The following is a 17,264-nucleotide window of genomic DNA, read 5'->3' on the forward strand; positions in this document are numbered from 1 at the left end:
TAAATAAGTTTCATTTGTTCAATTATTTCATTTTCAATGCAAAGATGACACTGCTTAAGATGTCTTTGTTATGGCAACTTGGCATAAACCAATACATCATAACTTATCATAAATCTGTCATAACATGAAATAGCAGAATAATTATCAAACGTAAGAAACTACCTAGCTTTATGGGTTAACATTACATTAAACTGTCATTTAAATGTCATTAAGTGTTAATACTCTGTCAAATAGTTTCATAACAGCATCATGAATATCCTTCTTGACCTCAACTACATTGGCACACATCTAACTTGTCATTAAAATGTCAATAAGCGTTAATACTATAAAACTTTATGTGCACAATACATAAAAAACTGACAACTAATAGAATTTTCTGACATAGAAGAAAAACTTATATTTAATTAGAAGAAAATATTTAATTAATTTAATGCAATTAACTGTTTTCCACACTGTAAAAAAACTTTGCTGCCTTCAATTTTTTTTGTTAAATCAACTCAGATTTACAAGTCATGTCAACAGAGATGAGTTGTCACAACTTACAAAATACAGTTGAAAAAAGTCAACTTCATTTTATAAGTTATAACAACTCACCTGTAGTTTTAACAACTCATCTCTTGTCAAGATAAATAATAGTACGTTGAAATGACATGTAAATCCGAGTTGATTCAACAAAAAATTTGAAGGCAGCAAAGTATTTTTTACGGACCCAACGCTGCATGGCTTAACCCATTATTATACAGTCTTCATTTGCAATAAAATATATTTGTATCAATTTTATTAGTTTTATTATTATTGGATGATTTTATTTCTCTAACACCTGGAGGAAACTTAACAAAAACATTTTGAATTGAAGAATATTCATGACGTTGTCATAAAACTATTTGACAGAGTATTAACACTAAATGACATTTTAATGACAAGTTACATTTGTACCGCTGTAGTTGAGGGCAAGAAAAATATTCATAACACTGCCACAAAAACTATATGACAGAGTATTAGCACTCAACATTTTAATGACAAATTCAATTTGTATCACTGTAGATAAGGTCAAGAAAAACACTCATGATGCCGCCACAAAACTATTTGACAGAGCATATTAACACTCAAGGGCATTTTAATGACAAAAGTGGTCAGTTATGTTGTCTTGGTAATGTCAAGTTGTCATAACAAGTTATGATGTATTGGTTAATGTCAAGTTCCCATAACAAAGACATCTCAAACAATGTCATCCTTGCATCAAAAACGACAGAATTCAACAAATGACACTTAATGAAAGTTGTCATAAATGTGCATAAAATCTCCTTCATGTTCATGACACGAGTCATGTCATTATTATGAAGGTTTCATGTCAGTCTTATGAACACACCTTCAAGTAAAGTGTTACCGAAAAAGTTATTCCAGGAGATCACAGACAGCAATTTGTTCAACACCATACGTGCATGTAGCCTTCTGCATGCCTGGACTGTTCTACTAATAGCACCATGGCAACATTAGATACTGAAGTTACGTCACAATCTAATTTCTTCATTTCATTCTAACAGAAACATTCTTTAAGATTAAAATGTTGAAAGTAATGAAACAAATTACACTGATGTATCAATGAAACATGATCTGTTAACTAAACATGTTGATGTTTAGAGCAAAACTGAAACAGAGCAGATTATCTAATTGAAAGGTACTGATCATTTATTCCAAGTTTTACATAAATTATAATTATGTTACACAGATGGGTAAGTCGTGAAATTACTGTCATATATTTGAAGGGTTTTCAAAGACACAGACAGAAAACAATGGAGGTAAAAGAAAATCAAGCAATGAAAAGTACAGTTTCAGCATTAAAGAATCGCACAAACCTGAACACATTTTTTACCACAGTAAGATTTAAATATATGAAGTTCTAGTATGCAATAAGCTTTTGGACATACAGCACAGAAACACAGGAATGATTCACACTAAAAGTAAACAATTATCACTTTGAATACAATACTGTCCAGAATCCATTTCTAATGTTGAAGCACCTCAAAGTTGTTTCCGTTTCTTCAGGGGGTAAGTTAAAGCAATCACAAATAGCCAAAGTTTAACAAATAGCCTTTTTTATTTTTAAAATCCCCTGCAGATATATCAACTTGATTATCCAACCAAGGCTCTGTATGTACAGGGTTGAACATCTTCGAATCTGACACTCCCTTCAAAAGACTGAGGTATACTGTGAAGATATTTAATTTAACATCAAGTTACTCTTCATCAAGTTTCTTTTGCATCGTTGAGAGAGAGTCATTGATTCCCACCGCATCATTTGTGAACGTCAAAAGCCGGTGGAAATCTGCAGACTTCAGTAAGAGAAAGTAAGAAAACTGACTTTCAGTTCAATCCTTCATTTTACATTAGACACATGACTGAATGCCCATATATTCCTGGATAGAGTGGAAGCTCATAGTGCTTAAATGGGCCGATATTTACAAAAGGGATACTTTATAATTACAAATATAGATGGTTTGAATGCGTATTTTATTTTATAGTTATTTTATAGACACTTGGATTGACATCTTGTAAGTAATGCTGCTTGGAAAAAAATAAAATAAAAACAAAACCGCTATCTAGCGAAGTCTCTTTATAGATACTAAAATTTCTTAACATCAATTTTGATACATGCAAGATTTAAAAAGGAAATTGAGAAAGAACAGTATTGTACAAAATAATAATTACAGTTTTACCAAAAATGCACTTTTATAGCACCGTAAGTGTTTGGAAGTTTACCACAAGAGCACACCGCTGTGGTTGTCTTTCTCAGAGCAGCACCAAGAGGAATACGATCCATAAGGAATACAGATTAAGGACTGCGTGGGTATTTTAAAAGAAGTGGTGCTGAGATCAAGGTTGAAAACAAGGTGTAAGACAATAAAGTGGTGAATAACAATTTGGGGGTTTGGGAAAAATCCTACTGGTTCTAGGCTGGATAGTGTGGTGAGAAGATGAAGCAATGGACCTCCTTCCCCTGAATGTGCGCCACTGTCCACCAGGCAGTTCAAGTCCTCTCTCACAATTTTATTCCAATAACGGTTTTCAAATGTTCAAACGGGGCATTCAAACATTTCAAATTACGCAGTGAGGGAGCTGATGTGTTTGTGGCGCGAGGAAGGGGTGGGTGGCTGATGCCAGGGGTAGGGGGGCTCTTGGCTGGCCACACTCCTTGACCTTTGCCATGACGGTAAAGGGTGTCCTTTAGCCGAGGAAGCAGACAGGGCCTACCTCAAAACCAAACCTTTGATTGGATTCCCCAAAGTCATTCAACATGACGTCGATGATGGGCACCTGGTCGATGCGAGGAGTGTTAATTTCCATCACAGATTTCGAATATCCCTGCTTTGTCTGGAACAGAGAGGAAGACACATGAGGTTATTCGTGACTGTTTAATACATTAGGCCTATACATCTCGTGTTAAATTAGCACACTTATTTAAAAATCCAAAAGATTGCCAAAGAATGCAAATTGTTCTCTGATATCTACATAGAAGGTTTGTGGCTTTATAAAGTGCGAAAACGATCCAGAAATGGTTTATCATGTCAATTTACAACTTGTCTCTAGTATTAAATGGTCTATTATTACCAAAGTTGAAATGGTCATGAATAATAATTTTGAGCTCTGCTTTGATTGGTTGTTTCACGGAGTGGCTCATTTCAGTAGCTGTGTGTGTGCAAACAGACCTTATGTTTGAGCCTGTATCAGATGAAGATATCGATATTGAGAAATAATTTGAACCAAATTTATAGCCTGGGTTTCCCCATGCTGCCTTGTACGCAAATTTATTCACGCTGCAAGTCTAGCATGGAAACCATGGACCTATTTTTCCCCTGAAATAGTGAACCAATCACAGAACGGGGAGGGGGCAGCAAGACAATGACGAGTTTTGAAGCAGTTTTGTTTATCCAACACGGCAGCAGACGGAAAGTTACTTTTCAATGCAGCCTTAGATAGTGTTGTAAGTAATTTTGAACGTAAGTTTACTAAAAAAAGAGCAACTTTTGCCGTTAAACAATTTCATATCCAAGAAGAATGTTTGGATATGGCAAGACATGATAGCCATGGAGTTTTATAGGACCAACCTGCTAGGCATCATCGTCGACGAAGTCCATTTAACTTATATATGATAAGTGGTATTTATTAATATCATATTGTCAGTATGCCTGTACTGTGGTTTTCACAGTGCCACTAAGTTGTGTTGCTTTTCAATATCAATATACAGCTACCGGTGTGTACCGGTGTGCACACGTACCGATAAAAGTTGTTGACGTTTGAATTGATGTCGCTCTACGTACGTCACCTGGTATAATTGAAACGATTGGCTATGAGCTACGTACACAGACGCATTTGATAGACATTCGTAGTGCCCAATAAACGGCTCTGGGCATTCGTAAACCACGCCTCAAATACGAGAAAATGAGCATGTGGTTCCCAGACCACGTCTCATTCTCTATGAGACTGGTTTGGTGTTAGCCAGGCTACCAAATTTAGGCTACTGTGCGTAAATTATTTTATTTCATAAAATGGTGCTGAACACTGTGAAATAAAGTGTTTTTAATAAATAAATAACAAATAAATGATACTAATGCATCCCTGTTGAGAGCAAGTAAAAAAGCACCTTTATTAAAATTAATACATTTATGCAAGCATTTGGATTATTTACAGACATACTTAAATATGTATGAATGCCACTGGAACTGAATAAGTGAAATGTTTGAACCAACAGCCTTACCGAGCAGCCGTCTGAAAGAGCCTTGATGAAGGGGTTGTTGTCATAGGACATTTCCTCGTCATTGGAGCCTAGGAAACGCAGCGCCTTGTCATAGTTGTCTGCTTTGGCATCATACCAAGCCACCGACTGATGGCAAATGTAAGTGAAGTTCTGCCGGGCAGAAGAGCTGAGCAACTTGAGGAACGTCATCTGGACTGAGCTGATCGAGTTCTCTTCGACATCCACATAAGACAGCTGAGGCAGAGAAAAACATCATCTCTGATCAAACATCATCTCAGAGACTGAAGCAGCTTTTAATATTAGATAGACTATTGTCACTTTCAGCCGCAGGGATCCAGAGTGGCTTGAGCTTTGATTCAAAGATTATGAATGTTAAAATGGAGGGGACTTACGATTTTCCCACGCTTGAATTCACTGAACCAAGATCCTGGGGCCTCCTTTGGCCAGTTTGATATTCTAACCTGAAACAAAAGGAAGTTTGGTTAAACAAATTCACCCTAATAAAGATTTTACTTTCAATTGATCGTGAGATTTAGCAGCATTTCTTCTCTTACCCCTGATGATTTCTTATCGGGGTTGATGCAAGTTTCTCCTCCTGCTGTGAAATTACAGTACACTTTGAAGGTATCTCCTGTGCATCCCATATTGGGATCGATCCAGTATACTCCTACAATCAAAAACATGCAAGTTACTAGAAGATTCTCTATGCGTTTGCTCCAATTACAGAGAGACTATCAAATCTAGTTCACTAGTAGATCAGACTCTTATTTCTTAGCCTCAAATAAGTTTATAATTCTGCTTTGACTACTGAAACTCATAAACTTTCTCCCACCATCTGGGAAATCTGGCTGGCTGAGCTGGAGGTCTTTGCAGGTTCTGGCTGGGTTGTCCTGGGTTCCCAATGGGAACTTCATACGTTCGATGTCCTGCTTTAGGTTGTTGAGGGAGCCAAACACGTCCTCCATTCCCTCCATGCCATAGTCCGTCAAACCCGCTGCTTCGTCATCCTGCACATCGGCTGACCTCTTTGATTTTTTGTTTGCCTGGATAGGAAGGGACTGGATGATGTCACCAGCGGGACCCTAAGTGATGGACAGCACAATGAGACAAGTTATATAATGATTTCCAACACAGCTTACAATGCATTTGTTTTTTTACAAAGTACAGTGCTTTTCTTACCGGTGGACCTGGTGGTCCCATCAACCCAGGTTCTCCCTTCTGGCCAGCTGAACCCTGAGGAAAGAGAACATGGTGATTAACTGAGAGTTAATAAAAACCTTATGGAGCCTTTTAGAGATTTAGCACTTACCAATGATCCTTTGGATCCTTTCTGTCCTTGTGTGCCCTGAAGATAGAAGAAAACAAGGAAACCAACTATGCAAATAATACTACAGTAAAATGTACGACATGCTACAGTAAAGAAGACGCTTACAGGAATACCAGGAGGACCTGGGGGACCAAGTGGGCCAGGAGAACCAAGAAGACCCTGCAAACAATAAATCAATGATGCATTAGGATATATCAGTGTTAGTCTATCCAGAACAAAAAGCCAGTACAATAGGTGCAGAAGTTTCAGATCTTTTTTAAGATCATTCATGACATTACCTGTCATTTACCAATCTTTCAATCTTTACTCTTCGAGAGAAGTCCATTATTAATAATTTTGAACTATCTTTGAACTGTTTAAACCACTTTTATAAAGAAATAGAGGGTATTCGTTGCAGGTGTGTATCTTGAGGACCTGTGTTTAGTCAAGGACTAGCATTAAGTCTTGTCTGTGAAACCAGGAGTAAGTGTTAATTCTTAATCAAGGCAGATGTTGAGCCGAAAAACTACACAAAACGAAATAAGCGTGTAAAGAGCATCTACTCACAACATCACCCTTGCCTCCACCCAGTCCCTGAGGTCCCTGCAATCCCCTGTCACCCTTCTCTCCTGGTTCACCGGGAGGACCAACAAGACCAATCAGACCTGGATGACCCTGAAAAAGAGCAGAAAAAACCTTCATATGAATCTATGCACTGGTTTCAAATCTGTTTAAAAAAGGCTCAAAGGAATAACGTGTTGACAGAAATGCCAATAAGATGAAAGTGTTGTTGATCCCTGTTAGCATCATTTCTACAAACAAACGGATGACTCTATGGGGCAGTTTCCCAGACAGGGTTTAGATTAAGCCACGATTAGGACTTTATACAAACAAACCTTACAAAAAACAATACTGGTTTGCATCTTGACACAAAACAATGGCACTCATATATTTTAAGTCAAGATATGCGAGTGCAAGCTGTTTTCACTTAATAAAATTGAACAAAAGTGAAATAAAAAACAAAATGCAAAACTTCAATGCCAAACAACTATATTTCATTAAAGTGAATCAATATTATTTTTATAGCATTGTGCATTGCTATTCTAAGCACAGAGACAATGTGTTTAAGTGGAATAATTTTATTCAACACCTGCCATTTACAGCTACAGCTAGTTGCCTCTGCACAATATTAATACATAATACAATCTGGCAACTCACCAGGTGTCCCATCATAAAACATCTTTAGAGAGGTATACTGCATTTATAACTGTATTGCTGGCAAAGTAAAGGTTTAATCATTGTCTGACACTAAATCTAATCCTGTTTATACCTTGTCATTATATGAAATAGCGATGGCAGTAAAGCCAACTGCTCTCTCAAACTTTTAACTGAGCTCAGCATTACTAATAAAAACTTTTTTTAAGAAAAGCTGTAGTTTTCAAAATATCTTCTTTTGTCCTTAAGAGAATAAATAAACTCATAAAGATTTAAAACAACACGAGGGTAAGTAAATGATGACTTTCATTTTTGGGTCAACTATCCCTTTAAGTTATAGCGCTACTGTACTACTGTATCTGATGTATTAGAATAAGAAAACACTCTCTGACTGTGTTGTAAAGTCTTTGATATTGTACACACTTTGAAAAATACTTTTGTTTCAGACCAGGGGAATCTATAATTAACAATAACATTTTTATCTATCTACACCTATACTTTACTGGACATGCTTTGATGTCTTTAACTTCCCATTTGTTTTCTTTGTACTTTTAGCATTGATTTTTTTGTTTTCTGCATTGATCTCAGTTTTCTGCTTTTTATTCTATAAACATAACAACCCTGTTAAAATGTACCAACATACCTTCTCACCCTTAGAACCAGGGTCACCTTTCAAGCCAGGAAGACCAGGAGGACCCTAAACATTGTCAAAACAAATGCATGTTGTCATTGTTCAGAATCAAAGCTAATAAGTGACTTTAAACATTACTCGATACATTCATCTGAGTAAACAAATTATGCTGTGCATTCTCTTACCAACGGCCCAGGAGGACCATCTTGGCCAGAGGCACCAGGAAGTCCCTGCTCGCCCTGAGACAAAAGACAATGACAAATTATAGTACACAGTACATAAACTCAACCTCTACACTGTAAAAATGTATTGTTGCACATACATTTTTAAGTTAAAATAAATAGTAATTTAACTTTTTTTATAATTTATAGTAACTCCTCACTAGCCAAGAAAGTTGAATTAAAAATTCAAGTTGATTGAACTTTAAAGAAATTTAAGCAAAACAAAGAATTTTTACAATATACAGAATGGACAAAGATAGAGACTCAGTTTTGAAACATGTAATGATTTGGCTAACATAAAATAATTACAGAGTGTTTGGAGAAAATGAGTTTCCTAAAAGCATACCACAGGTCCAGGGATACCACGTAACCCCTCGGCACCAGCCTTTCCAGGAGGTCCCTGGGGACCCACAGGGCCAGTTTTGCCCACTGGTCCCTCAGCACCGGCTTCTCCCTGTGTGACAAAAATACAGTTAGAAAGGCAGTATATATAGTCAATCGGTCATTACTGCAAAAGAAAACTTTACAGGGTGATCAGCAAATATAATAATGAAACACTGAATTTTATTTATTGTGTGTATATTTTAAGTTTGATACACTAAACATGTACAATTTAATCGAAAGTTTCTATTTATCTAATGTTCGTTTAGTCTTTAAACTGAGCTTTTGGATGCACATTTTCTAACATCAACAGTGATGTGATCAAGGGTAACATGTTATGTGATTAGATAAAACAATAACAATAGATCAACTGATCATTCTTAGAAACTAGAGCTTTAAAAGCAAGCTTTAAAATAGATTTTCTGCCACTTTCTATGGCTGAATCCATAGTGCGGGATTAACTTGACTTGGCATCCAATAAGGCTTTGTTGTGCAAAAATCTTTAAAAAAGGATTTTGAAAGTCAGAAACACTCAGTGCTAAGAGAGAGCACACAAAAGCCTTCGCACAGATAACAAATCAACAGCTTAAGACAACAAAGGTTTTGCACAGCAATACAAAGGGCAATCATGCTGCTGTTTTTAAGAACAGATGAAAGTCTTACCTTGGCACCCTTCTCTCCCTGTCTGCCTTCAGGACCAGCGGGGCCAGCAGAACCCTTAAAAAAAGAAAATCAAACCATAATCAATCATTAATAATCACTTCACTGCATAAAATCCTTTTTATATTCTTTAAATTGTGTTGTTTTCCATCAAAATACATTCACATTAGACTGGTTGCACAAACTATATTGATATCTATATAGTATCTAAACATCTATATATCTATATCTTAAATATAATATTCCAAATTCCATAATTTTCATTTTTTTAAACATAAGCCTTACAGAATTTTGTTATATGTGTGCTTTAAAATGAAACTAGGATAGGCAAAAGGGATATATTCTCATAATACAATTCTTAAAGAGATCCTTTAGCCAAATATCAAAATTACGCTGTGATTTACTCACCCTCAAGTAATCAAAGATAAATATGTCCATCATCTTTCAGGCAAACATATTTGGATTCATTTTAGCAAATGTCCTTGCTCCTCCAAGTTTTATAATGGGAGAAAACAGGGAAAAGCAAGACCATTTACCAAAATAACTTCAAGTGTTTTCCTCTGAAAGATGATGGACATACAGTGGCAAGAAAAGTAGGTGAACCCCTAGGAATAAACCGGCCCTCTACAGCGATTTGCCACAAAATGTGATCCGATCCTCATATAAGTCACAAAAACAGACAAACACAATGTGCATAAGCTGACAACACAAATAATTCTAGTTTCCTTTTTTTGAAAGCACCCATTACACATTTATAGTGCTGGAGGAAAATGTAAGTGAACCCATAGACTAATTACTTTAATGAAAGCTAATTTGTGTCAAAATCTGGCAAACCTCAGTACAATTAATAAAATGAGTTTAAAGGTGTGGTTTAGTGATAATTTGATTGATAAAAAGACACTCAAACATTTTAAGATTGCTGTCCTTAAGGGCCATGGCATGAAAATCTGACTTTTTCCATGTTTAAGTGCTATGATTGGGTCCCCAGTGCTTCTATCTACCTAGAAAATGTGAAAAAGATCAACCCAGTAACTTAATTTTAACTTAAAAGATCAACCCAGTAAAAAGGACACACCCAAAACGGCACATTTTTGCACACACCTACAAAGTGGCTATTTTAACATGCTATAATAAATTATTTATATGGTATTTTGATCTAAAACTTCACATATGTGCTCTGGGGACACCAAAGATTTATTTGACATCTTAAAAAAGTCTTGTGACAGGGCCCATTTAAGAAGCATCAACTCTTATGAACCATGCCTCGCAAGGAGGAGCTCTCTAAAGATGTCCGATCTAAATATCCGAAGAGTTGTTGCACTTCATAAGGCTATAAAGGGATACAAAACAATCTCATAGAGGCGGTTTCCCGGACAGGGATTAGACTAGTCCTAGACTAAAACATTTTTAAGAGCTGTCCAAACTGAAAACAACTTGCACTGACATATCTTAACATAAATCAGTGCCCTTTATTTTGCCTCAAAATGCACACAGGTAATGTTTTTAGTAAGGCATATTTGTTAAAACTAGTTATATTTCCTAATTAAATTTAGGCCTAGTCCTGGATTAAGCTAATTCATGTCCGGGAAACCGCCCCAAAATGTTTAGACAGCCATCAGTCTACAGTTTGTCTATAAATGGAGACAGTTTAATAGTGTAGCTCCCCTCCCTAGAAGTGGCCGCACAGCCAAGATGACTCCTAAGGCAAAATGCAGAATATGCAAAGAAGTAAAGAACAACCCACGAGAAACAGCTAAAGGCTTAAAAACATCATTGGAACTGGCACACATCTCTGTTCATGAGTCTACCACACTTAAGTCTTTGAAAAAGCATGGTGAACACCACAGAAGAAGCCGCTGCTCTCCCGAAAAACATTGTGAGCCTAAAGTTTGCAAAAGTGCAACTTAGCAAACGCCGGTGCTACTGGAAAAATATTTTATGGACTGATAACGTGGAATATGGTGCAAAAATGGCCCAGCTTACCAACATTGGGCATGCTTTGCTGCCTTAAGGCCTGGAGACTTGCCATCATCAAGAGGAGAATGAATTTCCAACTTTAACAAAATATCCTACAGAATAATGTCAGGGTGGCTGTCCGCCAGTTGAAGCTCAGTAGAAGTTGGTTGATGCAGCAGGACAATGACCTTAACCATCAAGTAAATCCACCACAGACTGGATAAAAAAACAAAATGTGCCATTTGGAGTGGCCTAGTCAAAGCCCAGACCTTAACCTGTGGAATGACCTCAAGAGAGATTGTCTGAGTTTAAGCATTTTTGTAAAGGGGAATGGGTAAAAATCCCTTCTGAACAATGTGCAGGTCTGATTCAGAAGTACAAGAAGCGCTTGCTTGAAGTAATTGCTGCCAAAGGAGGTTCAACAAGCTATTAAATCCAAGGGTTTACTTACATTTTCCTCCAGCACTGTGAATGTTTAATTGGTGTTTTGAAAAAAATAAAAAAACCAAGAAAAAGTAATTATGCACATTGTCTATTGTTGTGACCTAGATGAGGATCGGATCACATTTTATGGCAAATTACTGTAGAAAACCAGTTCATTCTTAGGGGTTCACTTTTTCTTGCCACTGTATGTATTTTGGAGTAAATCATCGTGTAATTTTGATATTTAGCTAGAGTATCTCTTTAATATCTCACACAATTTTGCTTATGTAAATGTTTTTTTAGTTTTCTTGCACTGTATGGTATAACATATCATTGAGTACCACATCTGTCCATAAGCATTTCTATACTCATGTCAAGATTTGTTATCTGCCTCTATATATCAGGACAACAATGTGGTTGGGCACTTTTCACTTTTGATTTCTAGAAACTCTATATTGTAAACAGTACGACAGAGCAGCAGTCTATAGCAGCAATATTTCTGCAGACATCTCCCAAGAAACAAAACTGGTTCTGGTTGGGTTATATAAAAACTATGCTGAGTTGCTTCAACCCAACTGCTGGGCTGTTTCAACCCATGGCTTGGTAACAACAACCCAGTATACTGTAGGTTTATTTTTAACCCAATTATTTACACATCCAAGGGTTAAACCAAAACAACATTTCTTAGAGTCTTTGTTCAGCACAGCAAATCTATTTGATTCAGAATAGTTCTATGGAGAGTTTATGCCAAGATACCAGCAGTAATGGCAAATGATGTGAGCAGATGCGAAACATTGCCATCTCCACATTTGTGAGCACAATAACATGATTATTTAGATGAATCGCAGCTCATCTAGTGAACAAAGTCTTAATGCTGATTCTTTAATAGCAGCGTAGGCACAAACACAGGGCAGGCCTGAAATGTTTCCCTGAAGCCCATAATCAATATGGGTGTGCACATTTAGATTCAGGACACAGAAAAGCTGAGCTCTGGTGAATGAATCAGCTTCACGCACAGACCAATTTAAAGTTGTAAGCAAGTCGGGTAAAAATGGAAAGCTCTGTAATGCATTTTCATTGCTATTAGCTCACGACTCTGCTGATACGGGAAAATTCAATATTTCTGACTAAAAGCCTAATGTGTCCATACATTAAAAGAGTCTCAATCCTGTCAAAAACATGGCGATAAACTTCACTTTAGATAAGCATTTAAAGCAAATTCTCTTTAGGTTTTGAGTCAACTGTCATTGTCCATCTTTACTAGACGAATAATGCATTTAGGAAGTTATCAGATTTGACCACAAGATAACCAGTGGGTGCTGTTTCTCAGGTCAGCAGTGTGTTAAAGAAAACACTATTGTATGATTTATTATTTACTTAATTATCTCTAGCTGGTTGGGCCTTTATGGAAAACTGTATGGATCTTTGCATTAAATTCATCAGAACACCACAGGGAAGAGAGTAATCTATTCAGAGCCAATGACATCACAGTTGACAATGACAACTTTATTTCCTCTTGCCTATCACACTGCTGTCATTCAAGTTAATCTGGTCAATATTCTATAATAGATCTGTCTAAATGTCAGCCTCGTCTCTTGCCCTTAAGGAATGTAAACGGATCCGAGGCCATTTCTTTATTCACGGGTTTGATGTTATGCATAGATTTCACAAAATTGCCTATTCTCAGGAACAACCTGCATTCTTTACTCACTTGGGAACAATTTGCAATGGGAAACTAAGATGCAACACAACCCTGACTTAGTCCTGCTTTTAAAGATTTATTGTTTGTGCAGGTGAGATCAGTTTCTCACAAAATATACTTTTATAGAGACTCATAAAGTCTTTTGAAAATGTGTGTCTCTTGGCAGACATGAAGTAGATGATATGACATTTATAGTAGAAAATGTGAAAAATGCCTCTTGCAGCTAACGTGTTGTGGATGGTTGCCAGGGCTTTGCTATACTGTCAGACAAAATACTCCAAAAAATTGTCCCTATAGCCGTCACTGGGAGACTTTTGCATCTAAAAAGTTAATATTAGTACCTCAGGGGTACATACTGGTAACAACAAGTGCATATTACTTTCTTAAAAGTACATATGAGGCCCCCAAAAGTCTTAAAATTGGAACCAAATGTATACATATCCATCCCTTAATGATACATAAACATTGTAAAAAACATAAAACTTAATTGTGCTCTTGTCCTAGCAAGCACCTTTAATAAATTTAAATGCACAAAATATCTGGTTCAGATACTCACTCGCTTTCCTGGAGGTCCTGGAGGACCAGCTTCACCAGATGGACCAGGTGGACCCTGTGGTGTAAAAAATTCAGCATGTTAACTCTCACACAGAGAAAGTTTCATTGCGGTTTGAATGTGAAATATGATTCGCGAAGCGAGTTGATTATCACTCACGGGCTGACCGGCCTCTCCATCATCTCCCTTGTCTCCAGGAAGGCCATCGAGTCCCTGTGTGGAATAATTACATTACAACATTGCCCTTTGTTTTATTTCATTTCCTAAAAGCTTTATATCATTTGTATATACACAAATAAGTTAATCTCTGACACTTTTCTACATGCATTATTAACCCATATATACAGAGGCCGGCACTGATTAATGAATAATTACCTCATAACATATGTTATGACAGCAGCTAAACTCAAAATTAATGGGAGTTAAAGGCAGGGTGCATGATTTTTGAAAAACAATTTGGAAAAGGGAGTTGGGCACCAAAACACACTTGTAGCAAGTCAGCGGTAAGGGGCGTGGCATGCGTATGTGTGGGGCGGGTCTATCAAAAGAAGGTCTAGATTCTATTGGGGTAGGGGCGTGTTTGTTTAGGTGATTTCAAGTATAAATATTGGCTTTCAGAGATCATACACCCCGCCTTTAAAGGTAATATGTTGTGTCTGAATGCCACAATGAGGAACTTACACCAACACCGGGCTCACCAGGGGGGCCTGGATCTCCAGGGAATCCAATAGGTCCCTAAATTAACAAAAAAAAAAACAATTAATGATAATACATCAAGAAGGTTTATTCTATTACAAACACATTTTCAGGGACGCACTGGGTTTCCTTTAGGGCCGTCATCTCCAGGTGGTCCTTTTGCACCGGCAGGTCCTGCAGCTCCAGGAGGTCCAGCTTCTCCTTTCTCCCCAACCTCACCTTTGGGTCCCTGAGAAGGAATACAACTATCAACATCACACTTTCCTTTTCCTCAACAATACAATAGTAACTGTGTAAATAAAAGCTAAAGTATAAGTGATTAACTGATAATATCTGATTGATTTTATTCTAAAGTAGTATGAGGTAACTATAATAAGTGTCTGATGGCCATAAAGACAGCAGTGAAGGTTGTATTCTACCAAATTATGAAGGACAGCTCAAAAGAAGGAAATAGTGAACTGTGTAATGCTATACTGATATTAGCAGGACAGTGTTCCTCAGTCTTTCTCATTATAGATGTTACATAAACGGAGGCATAAAGATGGAGGTTACATACTGGCCCAAGTCAAATGCAGCCATCCACAATTCAGTACAAGGTACAGTAGGTTTCCTCTACACTAGTAATTCTCAAAGTGTGGTCCGCGGACCACTAGTGGTCCGCCAACCCCCCCCCCCCCCAGTTGTCCGCCAAAAGATGACCTAAACTAGGCAAGTGTTTATACTGTACAATCGTCAGTTCTTGCCATTCTGTTTTAACAACGTAAAAATGGATCGGTGGGTAAACCAAAGAGAAGTCAAAAGAAAAGATCAAGCGTCAACTGAAAGCAGGTAAAATCCACAGATCTATTAGTTTTGTAATGTACTAGTTTTTATTTCATGTGTAAAATCCCTGTAATTTCAGTGATTTTGGACATTAAGGGGAATTTTTTTTTCAGTATTTTATTGTTACCATAGTTACAACCATAGACTTCATATACCCACCACCTCAGTTTTAAACTAAGGGCTCTTTGGAATGACATTAAGTGGGACCTAGGCTGTTACAGTATGTTTAATTGCAGTTTTTTTCACATGTGCAGTTTGTTGTTTATATTAAGCTGCAACTCATTTCACTTTCACAATTTACTTTTTCAAATGAAATAAAATTCATATAATAATTTCTGAACATAGCATTGCATTTGTGTTTAAAAAATTAGTTTTTGACTTGAAAGTTGCATATTAAACTTAAATTTAGCTTATCCTTCCTATTTTGTTGTTTTTTGGGGGGAGTGTTAGAGTGGGATTCTGTTAGGTGGTCCTCAGAAAAAAAATGGAAGATAAAGTGGTCCTTGGGCTGAAAAAGTTTGAGAAATACTGCTCTACACTGACAAAAATAAAGTTACAAAGCTGTCACTGGGGCAGTACCCTTTAAAATAGGTCCTAATATGTACCATTTTGGTACAAATATGTATCTTTCAACTGCCAATATGTACCTTTGAAGTGCTAATATGCACTCTTTTGGTACAGATGTGTACCTTTTTTAAAAGGGTACTGTCCCAGTGCCAACCTTTGTACCTTTATTTCTGAGAGTGTACTTGGAAAAGTATTGGCATTCTCATTAACCAGTCAAATAATTTCACATACAGTACTGTATTGTTTATGCCTATAGCACAAATGTGGGTTGAGTTACACTTCTTAAAGGTATAATGAAGGAAATAATGGAACCCCATGATTTACTTACCCTCAAGCCATCCTTGATTTACATAATTATCTTTTTCCAGACGAACACAATCGGAGTTTTATTAGAAATGTCCTTGCTCTTCCAGGCCCCACAATGGTTGCAAACAGGGAACAGGGAACAACGTCCGACTCTGAAGCCAAAAAGTGCATCCATCCCTCACAGACGCAACCCACACAGTTCCAGATGGTTAATAAAGGCCTTCTGTGGGTAATTTCTTAGAAAAATATCCATATTTAAAACTTTATGAACCATAATAACTAGCTTCCGGTGCATTATCGCTACCTACTGTGCTGGAGTGGCTTTAAGAGTGAGTTAGGTGGCGATAATGCACCTTAACGTTGGTGGCACCCGCCATTAAATAAAGAATAAGAAGCTCTGTAAATGCACTTTGGCCGATACCGAAAGCAACTAAGTATGGTTTATAAGTTATAAGTTTTAAATATGGATATTTTTCTTACAAAATCGCATTCATTACCCTCCAAGGGCTTTTTTAAAGCAACACTAAAGAGTTTTTGCTCTTTGCTCCCCCTACAGGTTGGAAGCGGAATTATCCATTACCACAGTCGTAAATAATTTAGCCTACTGCAGCAAAGCTGGCTCTGTAGGGGGGGATTGCAGGTCTGCCGTAAAGCAAGATTTTTGTAGTTTTCACTCGAACTACATGACCGCGACCCGATGGATGTATACTTTTTTAGTGCGGTTTTGGCTGATAGAGGGCTGCAAAGCGAATGTGAAAGTGCCGTTCACCCTGTTTCGAGTGGATGAACGACTGAAACTTTTTTGGAAACGTTATTTTAACGTAAAAAAACTCTTTAATGTTGCTTTAACCTCCTGGAGCCATGTGCATTACGTCTGGAAAGGATGGATGCACTTTTAAGGCTTCAAAGTCAGAAGTTGTAGCCTGCTGGTCCTTGTACTACTATTATAAAGCTTGGAAGAGCAAGGACATTTTCTTATATAAATGGACTGCATTTATATAGCGCTTTTAACAGACCTATGGCCATCCAAAGCGCTTTACAATTTTTGCCTCACATTCACCCATTCACT

At 37.1% G+C, this 17,264-nt stretch overlaps 1 protein-coding gene across 1 annotated transcript in view; it reads right to left on the reverse strand.

Annotated features, from left to right (window-relative positions):
- Nucleotides 1–2,492: 2,492 nt before the first annotated feature.
- The window catches only part of col11a1b (collagen, type XI, alpha 1b), a 91,399-nt gene continuing 76,627 nt past the window's right edge, over nt 2,493–17,264 (reverse strand). The window contains exons 51-67 of the mRNA XM_073876484.1: nt 14,622–14,729; nt 14,486–14,539; nt 13,964–14,017; nt 13,808–13,861; nt 9,174–9,227; nt 8,476–8,583; nt 8,094–8,147; nt 7,921–7,974; nt 6,630–6,737; nt 6,189–6,242; nt 6,066–6,101; nt 5,936–5,989; nt 5,589–5,838; nt 5,311–5,423; nt 5,149–5,217; nt 4,757–4,990; nt 2,493–3,372 (exon numbers count right to left, since the gene is read on the reverse strand). Of these exons, the coding sequence (XP_073732585.1) occupies nt 3,226–3,372; nt 4,757–4,990; nt 5,149–5,217; nt 5,311–5,423; nt 5,589–5,838; nt 5,936–5,989; nt 6,066–6,101; nt 6,189–6,242; nt 6,630–6,737; nt 7,921–7,974; nt 8,094–8,147; nt 8,476–8,583; nt 9,174–9,227; nt 13,808–13,861; nt 13,964–14,017; nt 14,486–14,539; nt 14,622–14,729 (1,605 nt within the window). The 3' untranslated portion in view covers nt 2,493–3,225. The remainder of the gene's footprint in view (nt 3,373–4,756; nt 4,991–5,148; nt 5,218–5,310; nt 5,424–5,588; nt 5,839–5,935; nt 5,990–6,065; nt 6,102–6,188; nt 6,243–6,629; nt 6,738–7,920; nt 7,975–8,093; nt 8,148–8,475; nt 8,584–9,173; nt 9,228–13,807; nt 13,862–13,963; nt 14,018–14,485; nt 14,540–14,621; nt 14,730–17,264) is intronic.

The sequence above is a fragment of the Misgurnus anguillicaudatus genome, chromosome 2, assembly GCF_027580225.2.
Source record: "Misgurnus anguillicaudatus chromosome 2, ASM2758022v2, whole genome shotgun sequence".
Classification (NCBI taxonomy): Eukaryota; Metazoa; Chordata; class Actinopteri; order Cypriniformes; family Cobitidae; genus Misgurnus; species Misgurnus anguillicaudatus.